The 22281-nt window shown below is 50.6% G+C and overlaps 2 protein-coding genes across 3 annotated transcripts in view; one reads left to right on the top strand and one right to left on the bottom strand.

Moving 5' to 3' along the window:
- Positions 1–22281, bottom strand: part of PPP5D1 (PPP5 tetratricopeptide repeat domain containing 1) — a 74582-nt gene that overhangs the window by 4410 nt on the left and 47891 nt on the right. The window lies entirely within an intron of this gene.
- On the top strand, positions 3003–3868 carry LOC116539565 (paraneoplastic antigen-like protein 8B). The gene has a single exon (XM_032262561.1). The coding sequence runs from the start codon at positions 3110–3112 to the stop codon at positions 3713–3715; it is 606 nt and encodes a 201-aa protein (XP_032118452.1). The 5' UTR covers positions 3003–3109; the 3' UTR covers positions 3716–3868.

Raw genomic sequence — 22281 nt, 5'->3', positions numbered from 1 at the left:
GAGGGAGGGGAAGGAAGGAAGGAAGGCGAGATAAAGGAAAGAAATAGAAAAAGGAAGGAAAGGAGAGGGAAAGGGAGAGAGAGAGAAAGAAGGGAGGGAGGAAACAAAGAAAGAAAGAGAAAGGAGGGAGGAAGGGAAAGAAGGAAGGAAAGATCAGCCTACGGGGTTGAACAAGTGAGCACTGGATGAGTGACAGCCTCTCCCTCTCCCCCAGCCAGAAATTGAGACATTCTCTAACAAAGACCCACAGCCAAGAAGAGGAGATTCCAGACCTGCTAGCCAAGGGTGTGTGCTCAGGCTCCCAGGACCTGGAAATTCATCCTGTTGAGGCTGCCAGGGGTGCTGCCAGGAGTCCGTTGGAAGCCAAGGCCCCAGGGCTCCTGGAAAGGGTCCCACACTCCCTTCAGTCCCTCCCTGATCCGGGCACAGTGAGTCTCACTAATGCCATCATGCTTTTAGGGCAGATTCTCCTGCTCTCCAGTCCAGAGTCCACTCCTCTCTCCTGAGTAATTCACCTCCGTTTCTCTCTGGGAAACCCCCTCCCCACTCTCCCTCCAGGTGACTCCTACAGAGCTCACCCTATCCCCAGGCTAAATTAATGAATGAAGGAGCCCCAGAACCAGCCATGCCTGAAGCCAGTTCAGATCCTGGACTTTAGTAACATGAGCCAATGAATTCCTTTTTCACTAACCTGCTTAAACAAAGCTAACTTGGGTTTCTGTATTTAGAACCTAAAGATTCCTGTACATCCCGCTCCTCAAAACATTCTCCAAGCCCCCAAGTGAAGGAGGGTGGGGGGCTTCTCAGTGCCCTGCCAGAGAGTACATCTGGTTCCAAATGCTGGCCCAGGAGTCAGGCGGACAGGGAAAGGGCCTTCCAGAGTTTTTAGAGCTGGCACCATCATTTTCCATGTTCCTGAGTCTTTTTACCTTGCTCCTGGGGCTCTGGGTCACTTGTCAGCAGGGAACAAGATGACAGGCGCCTGGCAGAGATGATATCACCGTCCCTGGAGCAGACCTGTCTGGCAAGCATATTCTCAGCCCCTGCATGTGCAGGACAGACCCAAGCTCACACAGACGGCAGACCAGCAGCTTAGCCATGGGATGGGCTGATGATAAGAAACAGCTGATTTTCTCCTTGTTATTTTGCCCAGGTGGAAGAAGTGCGAAGTGAGTGTCTCACCTGAGGCTCATCCTAGGGCCTGGGGCTTGGCTCACCATGACAGTGTTCCCAGACACCGGTGCGGCCCAGGAACATACTGGGACCACACCTGGGGTGCTGGTGGGACAGTTAGCAAGACATGAAAGGGACCTCCTGGTGTCATGACATGATCATTTGCAGGTGTCCTAGGGGCTCTTCCTGAAGCCCAAAGACGCCCCCCTCCACCAGCAAGTCCTCACCTCTGAGCAAGCTGCCTACTTTCCGCTACACAGCAGGCCCAGCAGGGTCATGGTGGCACTTGCTGCCCAAAGGTCGTGATTTTTCATTTTTTTGTCTCGCTCTGTCACCCAGGCGGGAGTGAGGTGGCACGATCTTGGCTCACTGCAACCTCTACCTCCCAGGTCCAAGAGATTCTCCTGCCTCAGCCTCCTGAGTAGCTGGGATTACAGGCACATGCCATCACACCTGGCTAATTTTGTATTTTTAGTAGAGACAGGGTTTCACCATGTTGGCCAGGCTGGTCTCAAACTCCTGACCTCAGGCGATCCGCCCCCCTTGGCCTCCCAAAGTGCTGGGATTACAGGCATGAGCCACCACGCCCAGCCTCATTTTTTGTTTTTTTGAGACAGAGTCTTGCTCTGTCACCCAGGCTGGATGGCAGTGGCATGATCTCGACTCATTGCAACTTCTGCGTCTCACGTTCAAGCAATTCTCTTGCCTCAGCCTCCTAACAGGTGTGCACCATCATGTCTGGCTAATTTTTGTATTTTCAGTAGAAACAGGATTACACCATGTTGGCCAGGCTGCTCTCAAACTCATGACCTCAAGTGATCCACCTGCCTCGATGTCCCAAAGTGCTGGGATTACAGGTGTCAGCCACCATGCTTCTCCGGTTGTGATTTTTTTGCTTGTTTTTGTTTTTGAGATGGAGTTTTGCTTTTGTCACCCAGGCTGGAGTGCAATGGTGCAATCTTGGCTCACTGCAACTTCTACCTCCCAGGTCCAAGAGATTCTCCTGCCTCAGCCTCCTGAGTAGCTGGGATTACAGGCACATGCCATCACACCTGGCTAATTTTGTATTTTTAGTAGAGACAGGGTTTCATCATGTTGGTCAGGCAGGTCTCGAACTCCTGACATCAAGTGATCTGCCCGCATTGGCCTCCCAAAGTGCTGGGATTATAGACGGGGTTTTGTTTTTTTTTTAACCTGGATAGAATCTGTGTCCCTGCATCAGGCCCAGCCCACAGCACAACCTTCACTCAGCCTGTTTCACCTGGCCCACCCTGGGCCCTAAACATCAAACTGACCCAAGACCTGGAGCCCCAGAGGAGGCCCCGTCCCACCGACCAAGCCTAGCTCTCTGTGTGAGGCCTATCTCCCCAAGTCATGAAAGACCTCAATAAGCAAACAAGATGCATATTCTCCTTTTCAGTGGGCTTCTTAAAACAAAAAACGGTCAGTCCCTGCAGCAGCCTGAAAACCGTTGCCATGGAAACAGCGGGAGCCAATGGAGGAGGGAGAGACAGGCCCCTGCCAGAGCCCAGGCCTGCTGCCCTGGCTGATGGGGCACAGAGGAACCATCAGGATTAAGGGGTAATGGGGAGGGGGTGTCCCCACGTGGCTGGAGTGGGAGGTGTTTCCTCATCTGGTAGCTCTGAGACGAGCCGCTGCTCTCAAAGGGATCCACGTGCATCCATGGAGAACAGATCCGTAGTCTCCTGCAGATCCTCAGTCAGCTCTGGGGAGGGGTCCCGGAGGAATGTCACTGTGTCCAGCCGGCTAGCAGGCAACTAGGAGCCCCGAGCCCCACTCCAGCCTTGCCACATTCACCGGAACCGGGACTGTAAGCCCTGAGGGTGGCTTTCCAGGGTGGCATTGACTCTGCACTGCAGCCCACCCCATCTCAGGCTCCTTCCTGCCCCAAGATCAGCGTCCAGTGGGCCGCACCATGGCCATGAGCCTTCTGCAGGACTGGTGCCGGGGCCTGGACGTGGACGCGCACAGGGCCCTGCTGGTCACCGGCATCCCGGAGGGCCTGGAGCAGGCGCACGTCGAAGCCGCCCTGCAGCCCTCCCTCCTGCCCCTGGGCACGTTCAGACTGCGACGCATGAAGGCCTTGACGAACGAGAAGGCCCAGGCTGCCCTGGTGGAGTTTGTGGAGGACGTCAATCACGCTGCCATTCCCAGGGAGATCCCGGGCAAGGATGGGGTCTGGAGGGTTCTGTGGAAGGACCGTGCGCAGGACACGAGGGTCCTGAGGCAGATGAGACGCCTGCTGCTGGATGACGGGCCCCTGGGGGGGGCCGCCCACCCCTCCCACTTCGGAGGCCCAGGCCCAGGGGTCAGGACAGTCATCAAGAAAAGTGTCCACCCTCCCGGGGCTACAAGAATAGTAGCAAGAAGAGGAGGGGTCACAGAAATTGAGCCAGAAGCTAAAAGAGGGCCCGAAGGACGTGTCCATTTCCCCTGGCAAAGAAGGAATCCGAGGAAGTTTCTCAGGAGAGCTTGGACATCAAGATCGAGGAGGCAGATGAGGGGGCTTGAGCAGAGATGACAATGACAGCAGGTGTACCCAACACTCCAGGCAGCAGTCGGAGGGCAAGTTCACAAGAAGTGGGCCTTCTGAAGCTACAAGGACGAGGCGGACGGTCCCATGGAGTTCTTGGCCCTGGTGACCAGGACAGACAAAGCCCAACAGGAGGAGATGGAGGAAAGGCCACTGATCGGCCGGTCGCGGTGGCGCAGGCCTGTAATCCCAGCACTTTGGGAGTCTGAGACGTGTAGATCACGAGGTCAGGAGTTCAAGACCAGCCTAGCCCAGATGGTGAAACCCTGTCTCTACTAAAAATACAAAAGTTAGCTGGGCGTGGTAGTGCATTGCTGTAGTCCCAGCTACTCGGGAGGCTGAGGCAGAGAATTGCTTGAACCCGGGAGGCAGAGGTTGCAGTGAGCCGAGATTGCACCACTGCACTCCAGCCTGGGTGACAGAGTGAGATTCCGTCTCAAAAGAGGAAAAGAAAAGGTCTCCGATTTGATGCACTTGACTGTCAAAGAAGGCAGGAGCAGCCACTCCCACATGGTGGCTCTTCTGGCCACCAGAGACATACCTGAAATTAGCCAGGCATGGTGGTGGGCGCCTGTAATCCCAGCTACTTGGGAGGCTGAGGCAGGAGAATCGCTTGAGCCTGGGAGGCAGAGTTTGCAGTGAGCCAAGATGGTGCCATTGCACTCCAGCCTGGGTGACAGAGCAAGACTCAGTCTCAAGGAAAAAAAGGGAAGGGGAGAGGATGGGAAGGGAATTGCTTCTGTGATTGACTCTCTGGGCTGGAGGAACAAGAAGATGGCCCAGCACGGTGGCTCACACCTGTAATCCCAGCACCTCGGGAGGCCGAAGCAGGCGGATCATGAGGTTAGGAGTTCAAGACAAGCCTGACCAATATGGTGAAACGCCATCTCTACTAAAAATACAAAAATTAGCTGGGCATGGTGGTGCACTCAGGAGGCTACTCAGGAGGTTGAGGCAGGGGAATTGCTTGAACCTGGGAGGCAGAGGTTGCAATGAACCTAGATCGTGCCAATGCACTCCAGCCTGGGTGACAGAGTGAGACTCCATCTCAATAAAAAAAAAAAAAAAGATGCCGTCTCGAAGGTCTTGTCTGTCTTGTTCAAGAACATTGGTCCTGGGGAAGGCCCGAGACGACAGGAACCTTCTGGAGTCATTTCCACCTTGGCACAGCCAGATCCCCTCCCCAGGGAAGGACGGCTGAGCCTGGCCTCCTCAGGGGCTGGGGCAAGGATTAAAAGAGACAAAAAGGACAAAAAGAGCGAGGCAAGTCTCTGGAAGCTGGTGGCGCGCACCTGGCGGTTCAGGCCGGGCTGCAGCCGGGAGCACCACTTGGGGAAGAGGGAAGGAGGAAAAGTGTGGGAAGGCAGGAAATTCAAATATGCCAAAGGCAGGCAAGGAACAATGCAGCTTTGGGGCTGCCAGCGAGGATGTAATGCCGGGAAAGGAGGCTGCAGTAGCAGCAGGGTCTGAGTACACGGAGAGCAAGGCGTCGGAGTCCGAGGACAGGGAGTCCAGGAAGCCCGGACCAAGAGGATGGGCACGGCCACCCGGGACCTGGTCTTGAACTAGACACTCAAGTGATCGTCCTGCCTCAGCCTCCCAAAGTGCTGAGATGACAGGCACAAGCCACCATGACCAGCCTGGTGTCCACTTCTTAATTGTCCCATTCCTTGGTCTGGGACAATTAAGAAGTGGACGCCAGACTGCTTCTTAATTGGTTAACTTAATTGGTTACCTGCTTCTTAAGTTCCACCTACGGTTGCGTATTTGGCTCATCTGTGCCTGCTCACCATATGTGAACTTCAACCTGGGGGTCAGTGGCAACTGAAAAACATCTCACCGTTTTATTCCACAAAGTTGAACCAGATTAGGCTGGTTCCGAGGTTACAGGGACAACAAGTTACTTGCTGTGGCTCTGGCCACCACTCACTCCCTACTTTGGAGGGCTGTCACCGTGTTTATCTCAGTAACAAAGACCCCTGAAGTTCCAGTGGCTTGCAGCAATAAGCGGTTTGTTTGTTTGTTTGTTTGTTTGTTTTGTTTTGTTTGAGACAGAGTCTCACTCTGTTGCCCAGGCTGGAGTGCAGTGGTGCTGCCATCTCGGATCACCGCAACCTCCGTCTCCTGGGTTCAAGCGATCCTCCTGCCTCAGCCTCCCGAGTAGCTGAGACCACAGGCACACACCATCTTGCCCAGCTAATTTTTTCATTTTTATGTATTTATTTTTTTAGTAGAGATGAGGTTTCATCATGTTGGCTAAGCTGATCTTGAACTCCTCACCTCAAGTGATCCGCCCGCCTCGGCCTCCCAAAGTGTTGGGATTACAGATGTGAGCCACTGCGCCCGGCCTAAAGGTTTATTTTCACGTACATACATGTTGGTAGTAGTGGCTGTGGGTCAGGCGGAAGGGAGAGCCGGGAGGCGGAGGTTGCAATGAGCTGAGGCTTGGATCTGCTCTGCAGGGGCACATGGCATAGCCACTCAACACAGAGCAATGCAAGTCACAAGTTGCCTCCTTGGGGTAAGAATGCATCCCCTCCCACAGGAGCATCCCAAGCCTCATGGCGACAGTCAGGGACCTATATCATCCTATAGGGAGGCAGTGAATGGAACAATAAAATAATCTAACACACCACCCATCCCCCATCAAAGGCAACACCTCTTCCCATTGAGGGAAGGAGGAGGAGTTGAGGAGGGAGGTGAGGAGCTCGTCTCCCCTACAATACTCTGACCATCGTAGGGACAAATTTTGTTCACTGTTGTGTCCCCAGCGATTGGCACATTGTAAGAACTCAATAAATATGTGTTGAATCAATGAATAAATAAATAAGTCTGTAGGAGTCCGTGTCCTTAGTCTGCAAACAGATGAGGTCGCCTGAGGACTCTCCGCATTAGGTCATAAGAGTTCTGGGAACACTCTGCATGCAGATGTTCTTCAGATAATTGGGAACATGTTTTGCACACAAGCTTGTCCCTTGTCCCTGCCTGCAAACAGGAAGGACATTGTGTTCTTCTGCTGTCTTTGTGTGTGTGTGCTCTCTGCACTCTTATGACCCTTGAGACAGCATAATAAGGAAATAACAAGGAGGGAACAGTTTGGAATCTAATTTAGAATCTGGAACCAGGCCATTGCTGCGACTATAAAAATAAAGAAACACAGCCTCTCAGGGCTGCAGTCTTGTCCTGTCTTGTCTATGTTTGTGTGTTCTTTGTTCATTTCGCAGTTCCTCTCCGCGAATTCTCCGGGCCGCAGCAAGCGGCGCAGCGAGCAGGGTCCGGCACTGCAGTTTGCGGAAGAGAAAGAAGCGAGCGAAACCGAAAGGGTAAGTCCCCGGCATTCGGAGTTCACAAATACAAGGGGAACTTTCGGGAAAATCATGGGGAATTCCCCATCCTTGGAAAAGGAATATTGCAAACTATTAAAAGGATTGCTCTACTCTATAGGAGCGGAAGTCTCAGATAAATCTTTAAAACAATTATTTGATCATATTCATACTAAGTGTTATTGGTTTGCTTGTCAGCATAAGGTGCAGCTGAATATGAGGGAGTGGAAGCGGGTAGTGAGGGTCCTGCGTCAAAGCCATCAAGGGGGGACACTATGAGTCTGAAACTGCGGACACTGTGTAGTGCTATCACTCAGGCCCTCCGATTGTTGGAAACTTCTAGTGATGAAGGGTCCGCTACTGCGCCAGTGGCCGATAAGGCCGCTGCTGCTTCTGCCTCCGACGAGCTGCCCGAACCCATTTATGATCCGGTCTCTGATACAGGAGAGGGCGATAGATGTGACCCTCCTGAAGAGGAGGATGCTACGTCCTCTGAGTCGGAAGGGGAGTATGAGGTAACAAAAACGGAGCAGCTTATCAATCTTATGAAACAGCTATTGAAAAGTCCTTTGGCCTCCTCCTTTTCTGCTCCTGTGAAGCCCTCTGCTCCTCCGCCACCGCCCTCTCCTCCTTTAAAAGGTTGGATGGTAGGTAGGGCCTCCTCAATTTTCTGCCTTTCCGGCCTTTGCCCCGCCACCTCCTCCAACTGCAGCGGCAGCCCCTGGAGGCCCTCCTGAAATTGGCCCCCTACAGTTTGCCTTTGGGTATCCAGAGCCTCCGGAAGATATTCCCATTCCCCCTGGATGGCATGAGGAGGATCCCCCTTTGGTCTTCCCTATCCAGCGGCAGAGATTTCCGCCCAATGCTCAGTTTCCTCAGGGCGGAGTTAATGTACATTATAACCCCTTACAATATAAAATCTTAAAGGAACTTAAGGCCGCTGTGTCTCAATATGGCCCCCAATCTCCCTTTGTTTTGGGACTTTTGGACTCATTTGCATCCGGAAATATTTTAATTCCTGCGGATTGGGAGGCAATTGGAAAAACCGTCCTGGAAGGGGCTCAGTGGCTGCAGCTCCGCAGTTGGTGGCTTGAGGAGGCGCGTGTTCAGGCTAGGCTTAATGAAACTCTTAACCCCCCTGGGCCCACTTATGATCAGCTCGCTGGCCAAGGGGGATATGCTACTGTTGCTCAGCAGCCAGGTCTTGATGATGCTGCATTGGGGCAAGTGAAAAATATTTTTTTAAAGGCTTGGCAAAAAATTGAAATCAGTGGAAAATTGCCCCCTTCCTTCGTCAAAACAATGCAGGGACCCTCCGAACCTTACACCGATTTTCTTTCACGGCTGCGTACCGCCGTAACTGAAGGTATTGGTCATGGCGAAGCCACGAAAATTGTTTTACAGTCTCTTGCTTTTGAAAACGCAAATCAGGAATGCCGGCGCAGTCTTAGTCCTTTAAAGTGGCAGGGGGCTGACCTGGATGACTACATCCACACTTGTGTGGGTGTGGGGACTCCTGAACATCATGCCACAGTTTTTGCGAATGCCCTTGCCTCAGCCCTACAGACTAAAGCTACCTGCTACAATTGTGGTAAACCTGGGCATTTCGCAGAGATTGTCGGAAAAAGAAGGCAGGTAAAGATCAAACACCTAAAAGAATGCCACCCGTTACAGTATGTGTGATATTGTGCCAGAATTGCTAGCCTTTGCTTACCGGTAATAACTAAAATAAGCAGCCCAGGATAACTAAGATCTGTGTGTAAACAAATGCTTATCTTGACTTCTGTAAACCACTGAAGTAACAAACAGAATGACAAAAGTCCCCTGGCCCTTGGAATGTCCGGAGACCCCTGCCCTCATCTCTGCCCAGGAGGTGAATCACAGAATCCCCTAGCCCTTGGAATGTCTGAAACCTTTTCATCCCCATCCCCACTCCTCACCCCCACTCCCACGGTGATTTTTCAGGTATAAAAAGTCTTGGCACCCTCCTTTTGATGCCACAGGTTGGAGAGACGTGAGTCCTCTGTGGTCGCCGGCATAATAAATGACCCTGCAATCTGGCATACTTTTGTCTTGGTGCTAACTTTCTACGCTCGATCCAATACAACATTTGGAGGTCCCACCGAGATATTCCCTTTTTGTTATCACCAGACAAAAGCCATCTCAGAGTCTCGCCCGGGCAGCCGCTCCCACCTTGGGGGCCTCTGGGGAGGTGCCCCCTGTTCTTTCCCAGGGCCCCGGAGTGCACCGTGGAGGATAAGCGATCTCTCGGCCGACATTCACCCGAAATTCCTCAGGGTCCTAAAAAAAAAACTTCCGGAGGTAAGTCTGGTCTGGGAACTAGTTCAAAGGAAAGGCCTGAGTCAGGGGACTGACGAGTCATTGCAACTCTGACCTGGCAAGCCTCACCGAGATGTCACTTGAGGCTTCTGGTAGCTGGTGCAGTGGATACCAGCGTTCGACTTCTGGTAGCTGGCATAGTGGGTGGCAGCGTTCGGTTGTTTTCCGTAACCTCTGTGTGAGTGAGAGAGTGAGTGTGTATATATGTAGTCCCACGGCTGAAAGGCTACGGGGCTTGTGTGGGCCTTCACCCGCGGTTCCACTGGAGCATCGTAGGGCATAGCGGTGATTCACCTCAGAGCTGTCCTACTTGGACTTCCATCCTGAGGTGACCAGGCCCGGGGATTATACGGGTATACCTTAGGCAAGATGCCCCTGAAAATTCTTCTGAGAAAGTGGCCGGGCAGGCATCTGACTGGTCTCCCATCTGAGGGGCACCCACCCTTTGTCTGTCACTCTTGTATGTGGTCCTGTTGCGTCTGTAAATTTGTCAGTTTTATTAGACTCCTGCTAGCAGACATACACTGGTTCAGGCCATCTTCCCTCGAGGTAGGAGATATCTTACAGTGGTTGATGAACCACTGGATGCAGGGAAATTTTATTGATTACACCCCAGCAGAAATTACTCTTTTCTCTTTCTTTCTCATCTTCTTCTTCTTCTATCACTGAGGCCTCACTCTTTCTTCCTTTGCCATGTGGCAGATAGTCTTAACTCAGTTGTCTTTATTCTCTTCCTTGTTTTGGTCATTGTGGCCTGTAAATTCTCCCAGCCACCTCCACCGGGAAAAGAGTACTTTTGCCCATGCTGGGTCAGATTCCATGTCGGGAAGGCCGTTGTGCCCTCGACACCTTGGAGGTAGTTTCTTTGGAGCTTGTGTGGAACAAAACCCTAGATCAGAGTTTACGGGTGCTCTTTCTCAGGCTGGGATGAAAAATAGGTAACTGCTTATTCTGCCAGGAAAGTGTCCAATGTTGTTATGGGCAGTGCCCAGTGGTGCATCACAAAGAGGCATATTGGCACCATCCTGGATGTTGGGAGGTAGAATATCACCGCCCAGTAGAGACTGACTGGCAGCACTTCTGCACACTCTACCGGGTGTGGTGGGTCCAAAACACACATCTGGTAGACCTCTTAGTCCACCTGTTTTGTCACTTCCCAACCTTTCTGAAGCAACTGGCCATTAAAAGTTTATAAGGGGGAGGATTATGCCCGGGCAGCACTAAACCTCCATAGTGCTTATTCTCGCCAGTTGTGGTTTACGGGGGAAAAAGACCGCCGCCTTACCTTGGCCCCTACCCCCTGTTCCTCTGACTAGGACTAGGGATAAACCCTAAAATCCAGTTGTCTGGTCCTTGCAGGACCTGGCTGCAGAGGCCCTGCTAAAACCTGCTTTAAAGAGGGCCAAATTTTAAATTTGAGGCTTTCCAAAACTGGCTTTACCACAGAAAGAGAAAGTAGACAGAGGAGAGAGAGAGAGAAGGGGACCAGAAGCCGCAGGGGCGGAAAACTTGCCACCAGCAAGTTCAGTTTTAAACTGACACTAAGAGCGTTTTTTTCCTTTCTCTGCCTGCAGTCAGCCCCACCCAGCTTTGAGGCAAGCCACACTGCCTCAGGGTGCAACATTTGCATCCAGAATCTGGCTTTAAGAAAAGCTTTCTAACTTTTTAACAAAAGTGACTTGTTAGCACAGTCGTCAAGGTTTGGGGCCTGCAACTGCAAGGTTGTTGGTTCAAATCCTCAGTGAAACCAGTTTTAAATTAGGGAAATCAGTTTTAAATTAGTGAATTCTCTTGAGGAAAATTTGGCATTAAAAAAAAAAAAAAAAACCACAAATGGGGTCGTCTAGCTCCCGGCCTTGTATCCCCCTCCAATGCATGACGGCCAACTTCAAGGTTGGGTTCTCAGGCCAATATGGGGTGAAATTAACCCCTGGAAAACTCCGCTCTTTGTGTGAACTTGAATGGCCATCTTTTGCAATTAGGTGGCCAGATACTGGGACCTATGACCCAAAAATTACCCAGGCTGTATGGAAAATGGTTGCAGAAACTCCTGGATACCCTGAGCAGTTTCCATACATTGACCAATGGTTGGGTTTAGTCCAATGGCCTCCCCCATGGCTAAAGCGCTGCATAGAACAGGCTAGACTTCAGGTCACGTTAGCCGGCCCAAAAGAAAGTCCCTTCTGGGCCAGCCATTCTCCCCACCCCAGCGGAGGATCAGGAATTACTTCCACCCTACTCAAGACCCTCTAAACCAGCGCCTCAGCACCTGCCTCGACAGTACTATTAACCAAACCTTGTCCCCCCTGCACACCCATAGTAGGGCCCCCACACCCACTGGCAGTCCTCCCCTTTCCAAGAGTCACCCCCAACAGAAGACAATCGGGGTTGCCCATTCTTTGTTCACATCCCCTTCTTGTCAAGTAACTTATATAACTGGAAGGTGATAGAGATCAAAGAGAGGGCCAAAACACCAAGTGCTGGCACAAGCTTTAAGAGCAAGGGAAAGCTGCCGGGCTAAACCCAAAATTGGCAGCACCCATGGCATGGCAAAGGGGATTTCTATGGCCTGCAAGCCGGCAGAGATGCATCCAGTGTGAAGGGCTGTGCAGGAAGGAAGTGCTGGGGAACTTCTAAGAGTTCCCGGGAGGGGGTAGTACTGGAGAACTGCTAAGACGGCGAGAGGGGGAGGGTTAGGTACCTGCCCAGATGGAAAGTTCCCCGGGAGGGGGTAGTGCTGGGAGGCCGGGGAATTTAAGGCGGTGATGTTGCCGAAGTTTTACAATGAAACTCAACATCCCCCCCTTCTCTGAGAAGCCCCAGGCTTTGACAGGACTCTTAAAATCTGTATTCCAGACACATCGCCCCACTTGGGACAACTGCCAACAATTATTACTAATTCTGTACACCACAGAGGAAAAAGGCAAAATTAGACAGGAAGCCCTGAAAGCCGTCACAGGTCCAGGGCGAGGAAAAAGGTTTTTTTCCCTCTACCTGACCCCAATGGGACCTCAACACCTTGGGGGGGGGGTCACCAGGCTCTGAACACTTTTCACCGGTATCTTATAGAAGGGGTTAGGGGAGTGGCCCACAAGCCCACTAAACTCTCCGAGGTAGGAACTGTAACTCAGGGTCCACAGGAGTTGCTAGCTGCTTTCCTTGAGCACTTACTGGATGCCTGTTACCCTGAGGCCTGGAGAATCAGCGGGCCATCAATCTGGCTTTTGTTTCCCAGTCTGCCCCAGACATCAAAAGAAAATTGCAAAAATTAGAGAGGTTCCAAAGAATGAATTTAACTCAGTTGTTAAAAATTGCCCAAAAAGTCTTTAACAATAAAGACACCTTAGAGGCCAAGCAAAATAAGAGAGTTACTAAGGCAGTGACAGCAGCACTCCAGGAAAAACCACAGCTAGCCCCTGGACCACAAATCGATTCGTTGATCTGGGAAATGGCACTGTCACCCATTCATTCTTGGTCATCCCTGAGTGTCCATATCCACTCCTGGAACGGGACTTGCTCCACTAACTGCAAGCAAATATTTCTTTCAGCGGGGGTCAAGCGTGCCTCTCAATTCCTCCTCTCTTAACTACAGGGCCACCTCAGCAGATCCTCATCACCTGTGCTCTGTCAGACGAGTATCTCTTGCAGGAAGCTTTATCCTCGGAGGCAGATCAACCACCTGCACCAGACTTCCTCCACAAATTTCAAGAGAGTGTACCGGGAGTATGGGCCGAAACAAGTCCCCCAGGGTTGGCAAGTCACCGCACCCCAGTCGTGGTCCAGCTATTAGCAATGGCAACTCCAGTCCAGGTGAAGCAATACCCTATGAGCCGGGAAGCCAGGCGAGGAATTGCTCTGCACATCACCAGATTCTTGAAGGGAGGAATCCTCACTACCTGTAAGTCTCCCTGGAACACCCCCTTGCTCCCCATGCTAAAACCAGGCACGCAGGACTATCGGCCTGTGCAGGACTAGAGGGAGGTGAATAAACGGGTAGAAACTGTTCATCCTACAGTTCCAAATCCGTACACCCTAAGTCTCTTGGACCCAGAACACCGTTACACTGTCTTGGATCTTAAGGATGCATTCTTTTGCATCCCACTAGCCCCTGTTAGCCAGCCTATATTTGCTTTTGAATGGACCGACCCTGATACTGGAGTCTCGGGGCAACTCACTTGGACAAGACTGCCTCAGGGGTTCAAAAACTCCCACTCTGTTTGATGAGGCACTTAGCCAAGACCTTGCTGCCTTCCGAGCTGAGTTCCCAGAGTGTACCCTACTCCAATACGTGGATGACTTACTCTTGGCTATAAAAACCCAGGAGGCCTGTAAAGAGACCACCCAGTCATTATTAGAAACCCTGCAGACTTTGGGGTACCGGGTCGCAGCTAAAAAGGCCCAACTCTGCCAGCCAAAAGTGACTTACCTGGGCTATGTTATAGAGAAGGGCAACCGGGCACTGGCACCCAGCCGAATCCAAGCAGTGCTGCAAATACCCACGCCCACCACGAAACGCCAAGTTCGAGAATTCCTTCGGGCAGTAGGATACTGCAGGCTATGGATTTTGGAATTTGCTGAGATAGCCAAGCCCCTGTATGCTTGTGCTGGAGGAAATCAGCACTTGACATGGACAGAGGTGGAGCAACAGGCTTTTGACAAGCTCAAGACTGCCCTGACTGCAGCCCCAGCCTTGGCCTTGCCAGACATCTCTAAACCTTTCCAGTTGTTTGTGCATGAGAAACAGGGAGTTGCTAAGGGGGTGCTTACCCAGACATTGGGACCCTGGTCCCGGCCAGTTGCCTACCTTTCAAAAAGACTTGATCCCATAGCCTCTGGGTGGCCAGCTTGTTTGAGGTCGGTGGCAGCTACGGCCCTGTTAGTCAGGGAGGCGAACAAACTGACCTTGGGGCAGGAGCTGAACTTAGTGGCACCCCATGTGGTGGAGTCGCTACTCCGTGGAGCTACGGGAAAATGGATATCTAATGCCTGCATAGTCCAATACCAGGCCTTACTTTTGGACCAGCCCCGCATAAAATTTTCAAAAACCACAGTTTTAAACCCTGCCACACTGCTACCTGACAGCGAGCCAGAGAAACCCATACACGACTGCCAACAGACAATAGATATCCTCCACGCTGCGTGACTGGATCTCACCAACGTCCCCCTGCGGAACCCAGAGGAGGTACTGTACACAGATGGCAGCAGTTTCATGGTCGACAGAGTCAGGTACGCTGGGGCAGCTGTGGTCACTCTAGAGCGGGTTATCTGGGCCCAGGCTCTTCCACACGGAACCTCAGCCCAAAAGGCAGAACTTATAGCTTTAATAAAGGCCTTGGACTGGGCGGAGGGAAAAACTGTTAACATCTACACGGCTAGCCGGTATGCCTTTGCTACGGCCCATGTGCATGGTGCCATTTATAAAGAAAGAGGATTGCTTACCTCAGAGGGAAAAATCATCAAAAACAAAGAGGAAATCCGAGCTCTACTAGAAGCTATATGGAAGCCTAAGGCAGTGGCGTTGATGCACTGCAAAGGACACCAGAAGGGAGATTCACCAGAGGCAAGGGGAAATAGGGCAGCTGACCTACAGGCCAGATCGGCAGCCGTGGGGCCAGTAAAACCTCTGACCCTTCTTGTGACTCTGCCGGCCCCAACCCTGCCTCCTACCCCAACGTATTTGCCTGAGGAAGAAAACTTTGCCAAAGAACAGGGAGGATGGCAAGATTCCACAGGATGGTGGATGATACCAGACACAAGGATTATGCTCCCCAAGGCTCTAGGACAGGCTCTAGTTAAGGACACACACCAGGCCACTCAGGACAAACAAAACTCACTGAGCTGCTGAGGGCCAGATACTACATTCCACACTTGCATGAGATTGTTAAAAAAAACTACTACTCGTTGTGAAGTATGTGCCAGGGTAAATCCAGGAGGCAGTAGGTCTAGTCAGGCAGGGATAAGACGCAGGGGTACTAGCCCAGGGGAACACTGGGAGGTAGATTTGACTGAAATAAAGCCCCCAGCGTGCGGCTGTAAGTAAGTCCTTGTGTTTGCAGACACTTTCTCTGGATGGGTCGAGGCTTTTCCTACTAGATCAGAGACCGCACTGGTAGTAGCGAAAAAATTGTTACAGGACCTGGTTCCTCAGTTTGGCTTGCCCCTGACACTGGGATCAGATAATGGCCCTGCATTTACAGCACAGGTTTCCTGGAAACTACAGTGTGCCTGTCGCCCCCAGAGTTCAGGGCAGGTTGAAAAGATGAACCGGACCATAAAGAAAACTTTAACAAAATTCATTCTAGAGACCGGTGAAAACTGGGTCAGCCTGCTTCCTTTTGTTCTCCTCCGTACCCCATGTACTCCCTATAAAAAAGCTTTACTCCTTTTGAAATTATGTTTAAAAGGCCCCCTCCCTTACTCCCCAGACTTGCGGACACCATACATGCTGGAGTCCATAACCATACACTCCTTAAGTCCTTGCAGGCACTCCAGTCTGTTCAGTCCCAGGTGCACTTGCTCATCAGGGGAACTCAACCTACCCCAGTGGATTGCACTGACCAGCCGGTACACCCCTTCCAGCCAGGGGACAAAGTCCTGGTGAAGAGAGTCACTGCCTCCGGCCTAACTCCTCACTGGAAAGGACACTACACTGTAATCCTGGTCACCCCCACGGCAATCAAGGTGGAGGGACTGACTGCCTGGATTCACCACTCACACGTCAAGACTGCCCCCCCTGATGCAGGATGGGCAGCGGTTCCATCCTCAACGGACCCCCTAAAGCTAAGACTATTGCGCCGTTCTCGGTCATCATCCTAATCTCTGATTCCTGCAACCACCCTCCGAAAGGGACCCTCCTTGGCACCCACCTACTATCGATGGGTCATCACTGAGGGCTCCACTGGAGCATATGTTAGTTCCTTAACCGGAAAGGGATCCACCCTAGTCAACCTAACCCTGGAGTACTCTCCGGAGACCCCCATTACCTTCTCCCTGGACCTCTGTGCCCTTCTGGGCCCCCACTTAAATTTCAGGACAAGTGGAGGTATAGCTGGGTGTGGCAGTTTAGGGGCAGAGAGACAACTCCAGACCATGGGGTTATATCTGTGCCCAGGATCCACCCCTCCAAAAAGATGGAACTGTGGAGACTTAAATGAATTCTTTTGCCCCCATTGGGGTTGTGAAACTATCTCCACTATAACAGGATATACTGCAAACAGAAACTCTTTCATTTCTTTCACCTGAGACCCTCCCCCAAACCCCTGGCTAACATTCCTGCTCACTGGATTAGCAGGACCCTTGGTGCAAATGGTCCTAGGGTTAACATTTGGACCATGCCTTTTAAACATGCTCCTCAAATTTATCCAAGAAGGAATAAACTTGGTCAAATTGATGGTTCTGAGATCCAAATATAGGCCCTTGTGTCAAAAAGAGGAAACCTATTAAAGATTTAATACATGTTAAAAGAACAGGGGGGAATGTGATATTGTGCCAGAATTGCTAGCCTTTGCTTACCGGTAATAACTAAAATAAGCAGCCCAGGATAACTAAGATCTGTGTGTAAACAAATGCTTATCTTGACTTCTGTAAACCACTGAAGTAACAAACAGAATGACAAAAGTCCCCTGGCCCTTGGAATGTCCGGAGACCCCCGCCCTCATCTCTGCCCAGGAGGTGAATTACAGAGTCCCCTGGACCTTGGAATGTCCGGAGACCCCCGCCCTCGTCTCCGCCCAGGAGGTGAATCACAGAATCCCCTAGCCCTTGGAATGTCTGAAACCATTTCATCCCCATCCCGCTCCTCACCCCCACTCCCAAGGTGGTTTTTCAGGTATAAAAAGTCTTGGCACCCTCCTTTTGACGCCACAGGTTGGAGAGACGTGAGTCCTCTGTGGTCGCCGGCATAATAAATGACCCTGCAATCTGGCATACTTTTGTCTTGGTGCTGACTTTCTATGCTCTATCCAATACAACGTATGTCCTAAATGCCAAAAGGGGTATCATTGGGCCAACGAATGTTACTCTAAAAAGGACAAGGCAGGCAATCCTTTAAAACCCACTGCTTCTCGGCCGGGACTGGGCTTCCCTATTGAGTCGGGAAACGCCCAACCAGGCCCACAGTCCTGGGGCCCGTTGCCAAATGCAGGGATGACCCAGAATCCATTCCTGTCGAAATGATACTTCCCTCTAGTGTTCATACTACTGTTAAGGACCTCCGCGCGGCTACCAAGGTAAGCGCTGCTGCGGACCTCTCTGTCTCTACCCCTTGTGTTCTCTCTCCTGGTGGGGGTGTCTATCGACTCCCTACTGGGGTGTATGGGCCTCTCCCCGCGCATACCTTTGGACTCCTCCTTGGAAGGGGTAGCGCTGCCATGAGGGGCATTTTTGTGCAGCCTGGCGTGATTGACTCGGATTATCAAGGTGAGATACAAATTATGGCCCAAGTATCCCAAACCCTTAGCCTTGAGGCTGGAGAACGCATCGCACAACTTCTTTTGCTGCCTTATCTTTCTTTCCAGTCTCAAAATGCTACCTGGAAAGGAGGCTTCGCGAGCACAGGGACTCAGGTCTTTTGGGAAACACTCATTAGTGACTCTCGGCCCTCCCTACGGTTGCAAATAGAGAGACGGCAATTTGAGGGTTTAGTAGACACGGGGGCCGATGTTTCTATTATAGCTTTCCATCAGTGGCCCCCTGAATGGCCCTGTCACTCTGTCTCTGTTGTTTTATCAGGATTGGGCAGTGTGGATAGTGTATTTCAAAGTTCCCGGCCCCTTACTTGCCTTGGACCTGATGGTCATCAAGGAAGTTTGCAATTTTATATTTTAAATATTCCCATTAATATCTGGGGCTGGGATTTATTACAGCAATTTGGTGCATTCTTACAAATCCCTCACCTGTCCCCTGCCGTTAAAAATATGATGCTGGACATGAATTTTAGCCCATTTCAGAAGGAAAACTCGTAGCCACTGCTTCAGTTCCTTGAGCTTTGCCCCTGCGTTGGCTCTCTTCGGAGCCCGTGTGGGTGGAGCCGTGGCCATTAACGTAGGAAATGCTCAAGGCCTTGCATGCCTTAGTTCAGCAACAGTTAGCTACAGATCATATTGAACCCTCCACCTCTCCCTGGAATTCTCCTGTGTTTGTCATCAAAAAAAAGAGTGGAAAATGGAAACTGTTGATAGATTTGAGGGCTGTAAATAAATGTATAGAGCCTATGGGACCTTTACAACCGGGCCTTCCCCTTCCATCCCTCATCCCTCAGGAGTACTTCTAGCAGTTATTGATTTACAGGATTGCTTTTTCACAATACCCTCGCAAGACCAGGACAAGGAGAAATTTGCTTTCACAATCCCTTCTCTTAACAACAGTCACCCCACCACTCGATATCAGTGGAAGGTCTTACCTCAAGGGATGATTAATAGTCCCACCCTATGCCAGGAATTTGTTCATCGGGCTCTCCAGCCATTAAGAGACAAGTATACAGATTTGTTCTTATACCATTATATGGATGACATTTTTCTTGCTCCACTAACTAAGGAATTGCGTGATTTTTACCTTGAGAAACTTAAAGTTTCCCTCCAACAGTTTCATCTTTGTATTGCCCCTGAGAAGGTACAGTTAGATCCTCCCTTTAATTATTTAGGATATTCTTTGTCAGAACGTCAAATTCGCCCTCAGAAAATCACCATTCAAACAAAGCATTTACGCACTCTTAATGACTTTCAAAAACTGCTTGGGGATATTAACTGGCTTCGGCCTGTGTTGGGCATCCCTACTTATCAACTGCAGCACCTCTTTGCTACCCTTGAGGGTAATCCTGATTTAAACAGTCCTCGACACTTATCCCCCCAGGCTCTAAGTGAGCTGGAATTTGTCGACAAATGTATTTCTCAGGCACAATTGCATTTCCATGATTCTTCTCAGCCCATCAGCTTGTATATCTTTCACACTCCTCATACACCAACTGCCTGTTTGGGCCAGCATCAAGGTATTTTAGAATGGATTTTCCTTCCCAACAAGCATGCTATTGGGCATTTTTTTTTTTTTTTTTTTGGGACGGAGTTTCGCTCTTGTTACCCAGGCTGGAGTGCAATGGCGCGATCTCGGCTCACCGCAACCTCCGCCTCCTGGGTTCAGGCAATTCTCCTGCCTCAGCCTCCTGAGTAGCTGGGATTACAGGCACGCGCCACCATGCCCAGCTGATTTTTTGTATTTTTCTTTAGTAGAGACGGGGTTTCACTGTGTGGACCAGGATGGTCTCGATCTGTTGACCTCGTGATCCACCCGCCTCAGCCTCCCAAAGTGCTGGGATTACAGGCTTGAGCCACCGCGCCCGGCCCTCAACAAGCATGCTAAAAGGCTGCTTACTTATCTGACTAAGATAGCTATGCTCATTTACAAAGGGCGGCGTCGACTTCGTCAGCTTACCGGAGGAGACCCTGCTCCTATTGTTACTAAATTGTCCTCGGCTCAGGTACAGCGAGCTGTTGAGTTCAATGAAGAATGGCAGATCGCTTTGGCTCACTTCCCAGGGCAGCTGGACAATCACTACCCTCCTCATAAACTTTTTTCCTTCCTACGGGAACATTTTATCCTTCCTTATAATCCCACCTCTTCCTCTCCTGGGACGGGACCCACCGTTTTCACAGATGCCTCCAGCAAGGGAATGGCCGGATTTTGGTCCACAACAAAAAAATTACGTGTCCCTTCTCCCTGGAACTCTGTCCAACAATCTGAGGTATGGGCTATATCCCTAGCTTTGCAGGAATTCTCTGATCAACCGGTTAACTCCGTGTCTGATTCCCAATGTGCTGTATTTACCGTTTCTCTTTTGCCTCAGGTGACCTTACCTCTTGTGCCCGTTTCTCCACTGGATAAACTCTTTTCTCATGTTTTTCTGATCCTATCTTCTTGACAATTTCCTGTTTTTGTTACTCACATTCGAGCTCATTCTTTGCTACCCGGACCTTTGGCCTATGGCAATCATCAAATTGATCAGTTTCTTGTTGCTACACTTCAAGAAGCCACTGAGGATCATACCTTACATCACACCAATGCTCGAGGGTTGCAGCATCGATTTCACATAACTTGCCAGCAGGCCCACAATATCGTACGCCAATGCTTGGCCTGCGCCCCACATAATTTGCAGCCCTTACCTGCTGGAGTAAATCCTCGCGGTCAGCAATCCAATCAAATTTGGCAGATGGATGTCTTCCAATATCCCTCTTTTGGGAAACTGAAATATATACACCACACTATTGATACTCATAGTCATTTTCATTGGGCATCTGCTCTACCTAATGAAAAGGCAGATTCGGTCATTTCTCACTTACTCACTTGCTTTGCAGTCATGGGGAAACCAACTCACTTAAAAACCGACAATGCCCCTGCTTATACGTCCTCTCAACTGCACCAATTCTTAACTTCAACACCATATTACACATACCACTGGCATTCCCTCTAACAGTCAACATCATCGAACGTGCTAATCACACAATGCGACAGTACTTAAATAAACAAAAGGGGGGAATGAGAGGGGTTAAACCAAGAGATGTTTTATCCAAAGTATTGTATACCTTAAATTTTGCTAATCATTGGAATGCACAGAACCAAACAGCAGCGGAGAAGCACTTTGCCAGGCAGGAAAAGTCTGTCATCACCTCAACAACCAATCTGGTATAAAAATCAGGAGCGGGGCCGGGCGCGGTGGCTCACGCCTGTAATCCCAGCACTTTGGGAGGCCGAGGCGGGTGGATCATGAGGTCAAGAGATCGAGACCATCCTGGTCAACACGGTGAAACCCCATCTCTATTAAAACTACAAAAAGTTGGCTGGGCATGGTGGCATGTGCCTGTAATCCCAGCTACTCAGGAGGCTGAGGCAGGAGAATTGCCTGAACCCAGGAGGCGGAGGTTGCGGTGAGCCGAGATCGCGCCATTGCACTCCAGCCTGGGTAACAAGAGTGAAACTCTGTCTCAAAAAAAAAAAAAAAATCAGGAGGGGGATTGGAAGGAAGGCCTGCTAACACACCTAGGACGAGGTTATGCTTGTGTCTTTACAGGTGAGGAGCACATATGGCTTCCTTCCTGATGGATCAAGATAAAACCGTAAAGGCTGAAGATGTGGACAAGATGTTGTTTCAAGCCTTTTCTAACTTAAGCACTCGTCGCACTTTTACTTTTGCAACCACCAGAGCCGCCCCTCCTACATGGGGTCAGCTGAAGACATTGACCCAGGAGGTGGAGGATGCCTTGACCCGGGCTTGACAGCCTCTAACGCCTTGCAACTTCTTGCTGGCAATGATGGCCGTGGTTACTTGCCAGGTGGGTATGGCCTCTTCTTCTCATGTTTATTGAGCTTATATACCTAACCCTCCCTTAGTTAGGGCTGTTTCATGGGGAGACAATGAAATTCCTGTATGTACTAATAACACTGCTATTTTCCCACTGCCCTCGTGCCGTGGGTGGCATAGTCACTCTACTTATTTGCACACCCCTACAGTTACTAATTTTACTCTTGCTGCTGAGGGCTTCCCCGTACGTATTGGAGCAGGGGATTTCTGTTTAAAGGGCTCCCTCGAAGCCTGGGGGATGCGTTATAACCACTCCTCGTTTGCTGCTTCTATAGCTTTGTCAGTGGCCCAAGCCTTTAAAGTTTATAGTACCAATGCCACTGTGTCGGATTTGGAAACTTCTCTACCTTTATGCTCTTTTCCTGATCTGGAACCTGGGTTTCTTCGGCTCGAGTGGGTGGCCTGCAGAGGCCACAACCCCTCTGTGCTACTCAACTATTCTCAGGGTGACCTTGTTATTACTGATTGGAGCCCACATGGACAATTTCAAGAGAAATTTTCTAGACATCAATTGGCATGGCATCAAGCAAATCAATCCTGGG

This window comes from Sapajus apella, unplaced genomic scaffold (assembly GCF_009761245.1).
Source record: "Sapajus apella isolate SASKATOON/1434 unplaced genomic scaffold, GSC_monkey_1.0 scaffold130, whole genome shotgun sequence".
NCBI lineage: Eukaryota > Metazoa > Chordata > Mammalia > Primates > Cebidae > Sapajus > Sapajus apella.
Note: the sequence above shows the minus strand (reverse complement) of the source record. Positions and strands in the feature narration are given on the sequence as shown.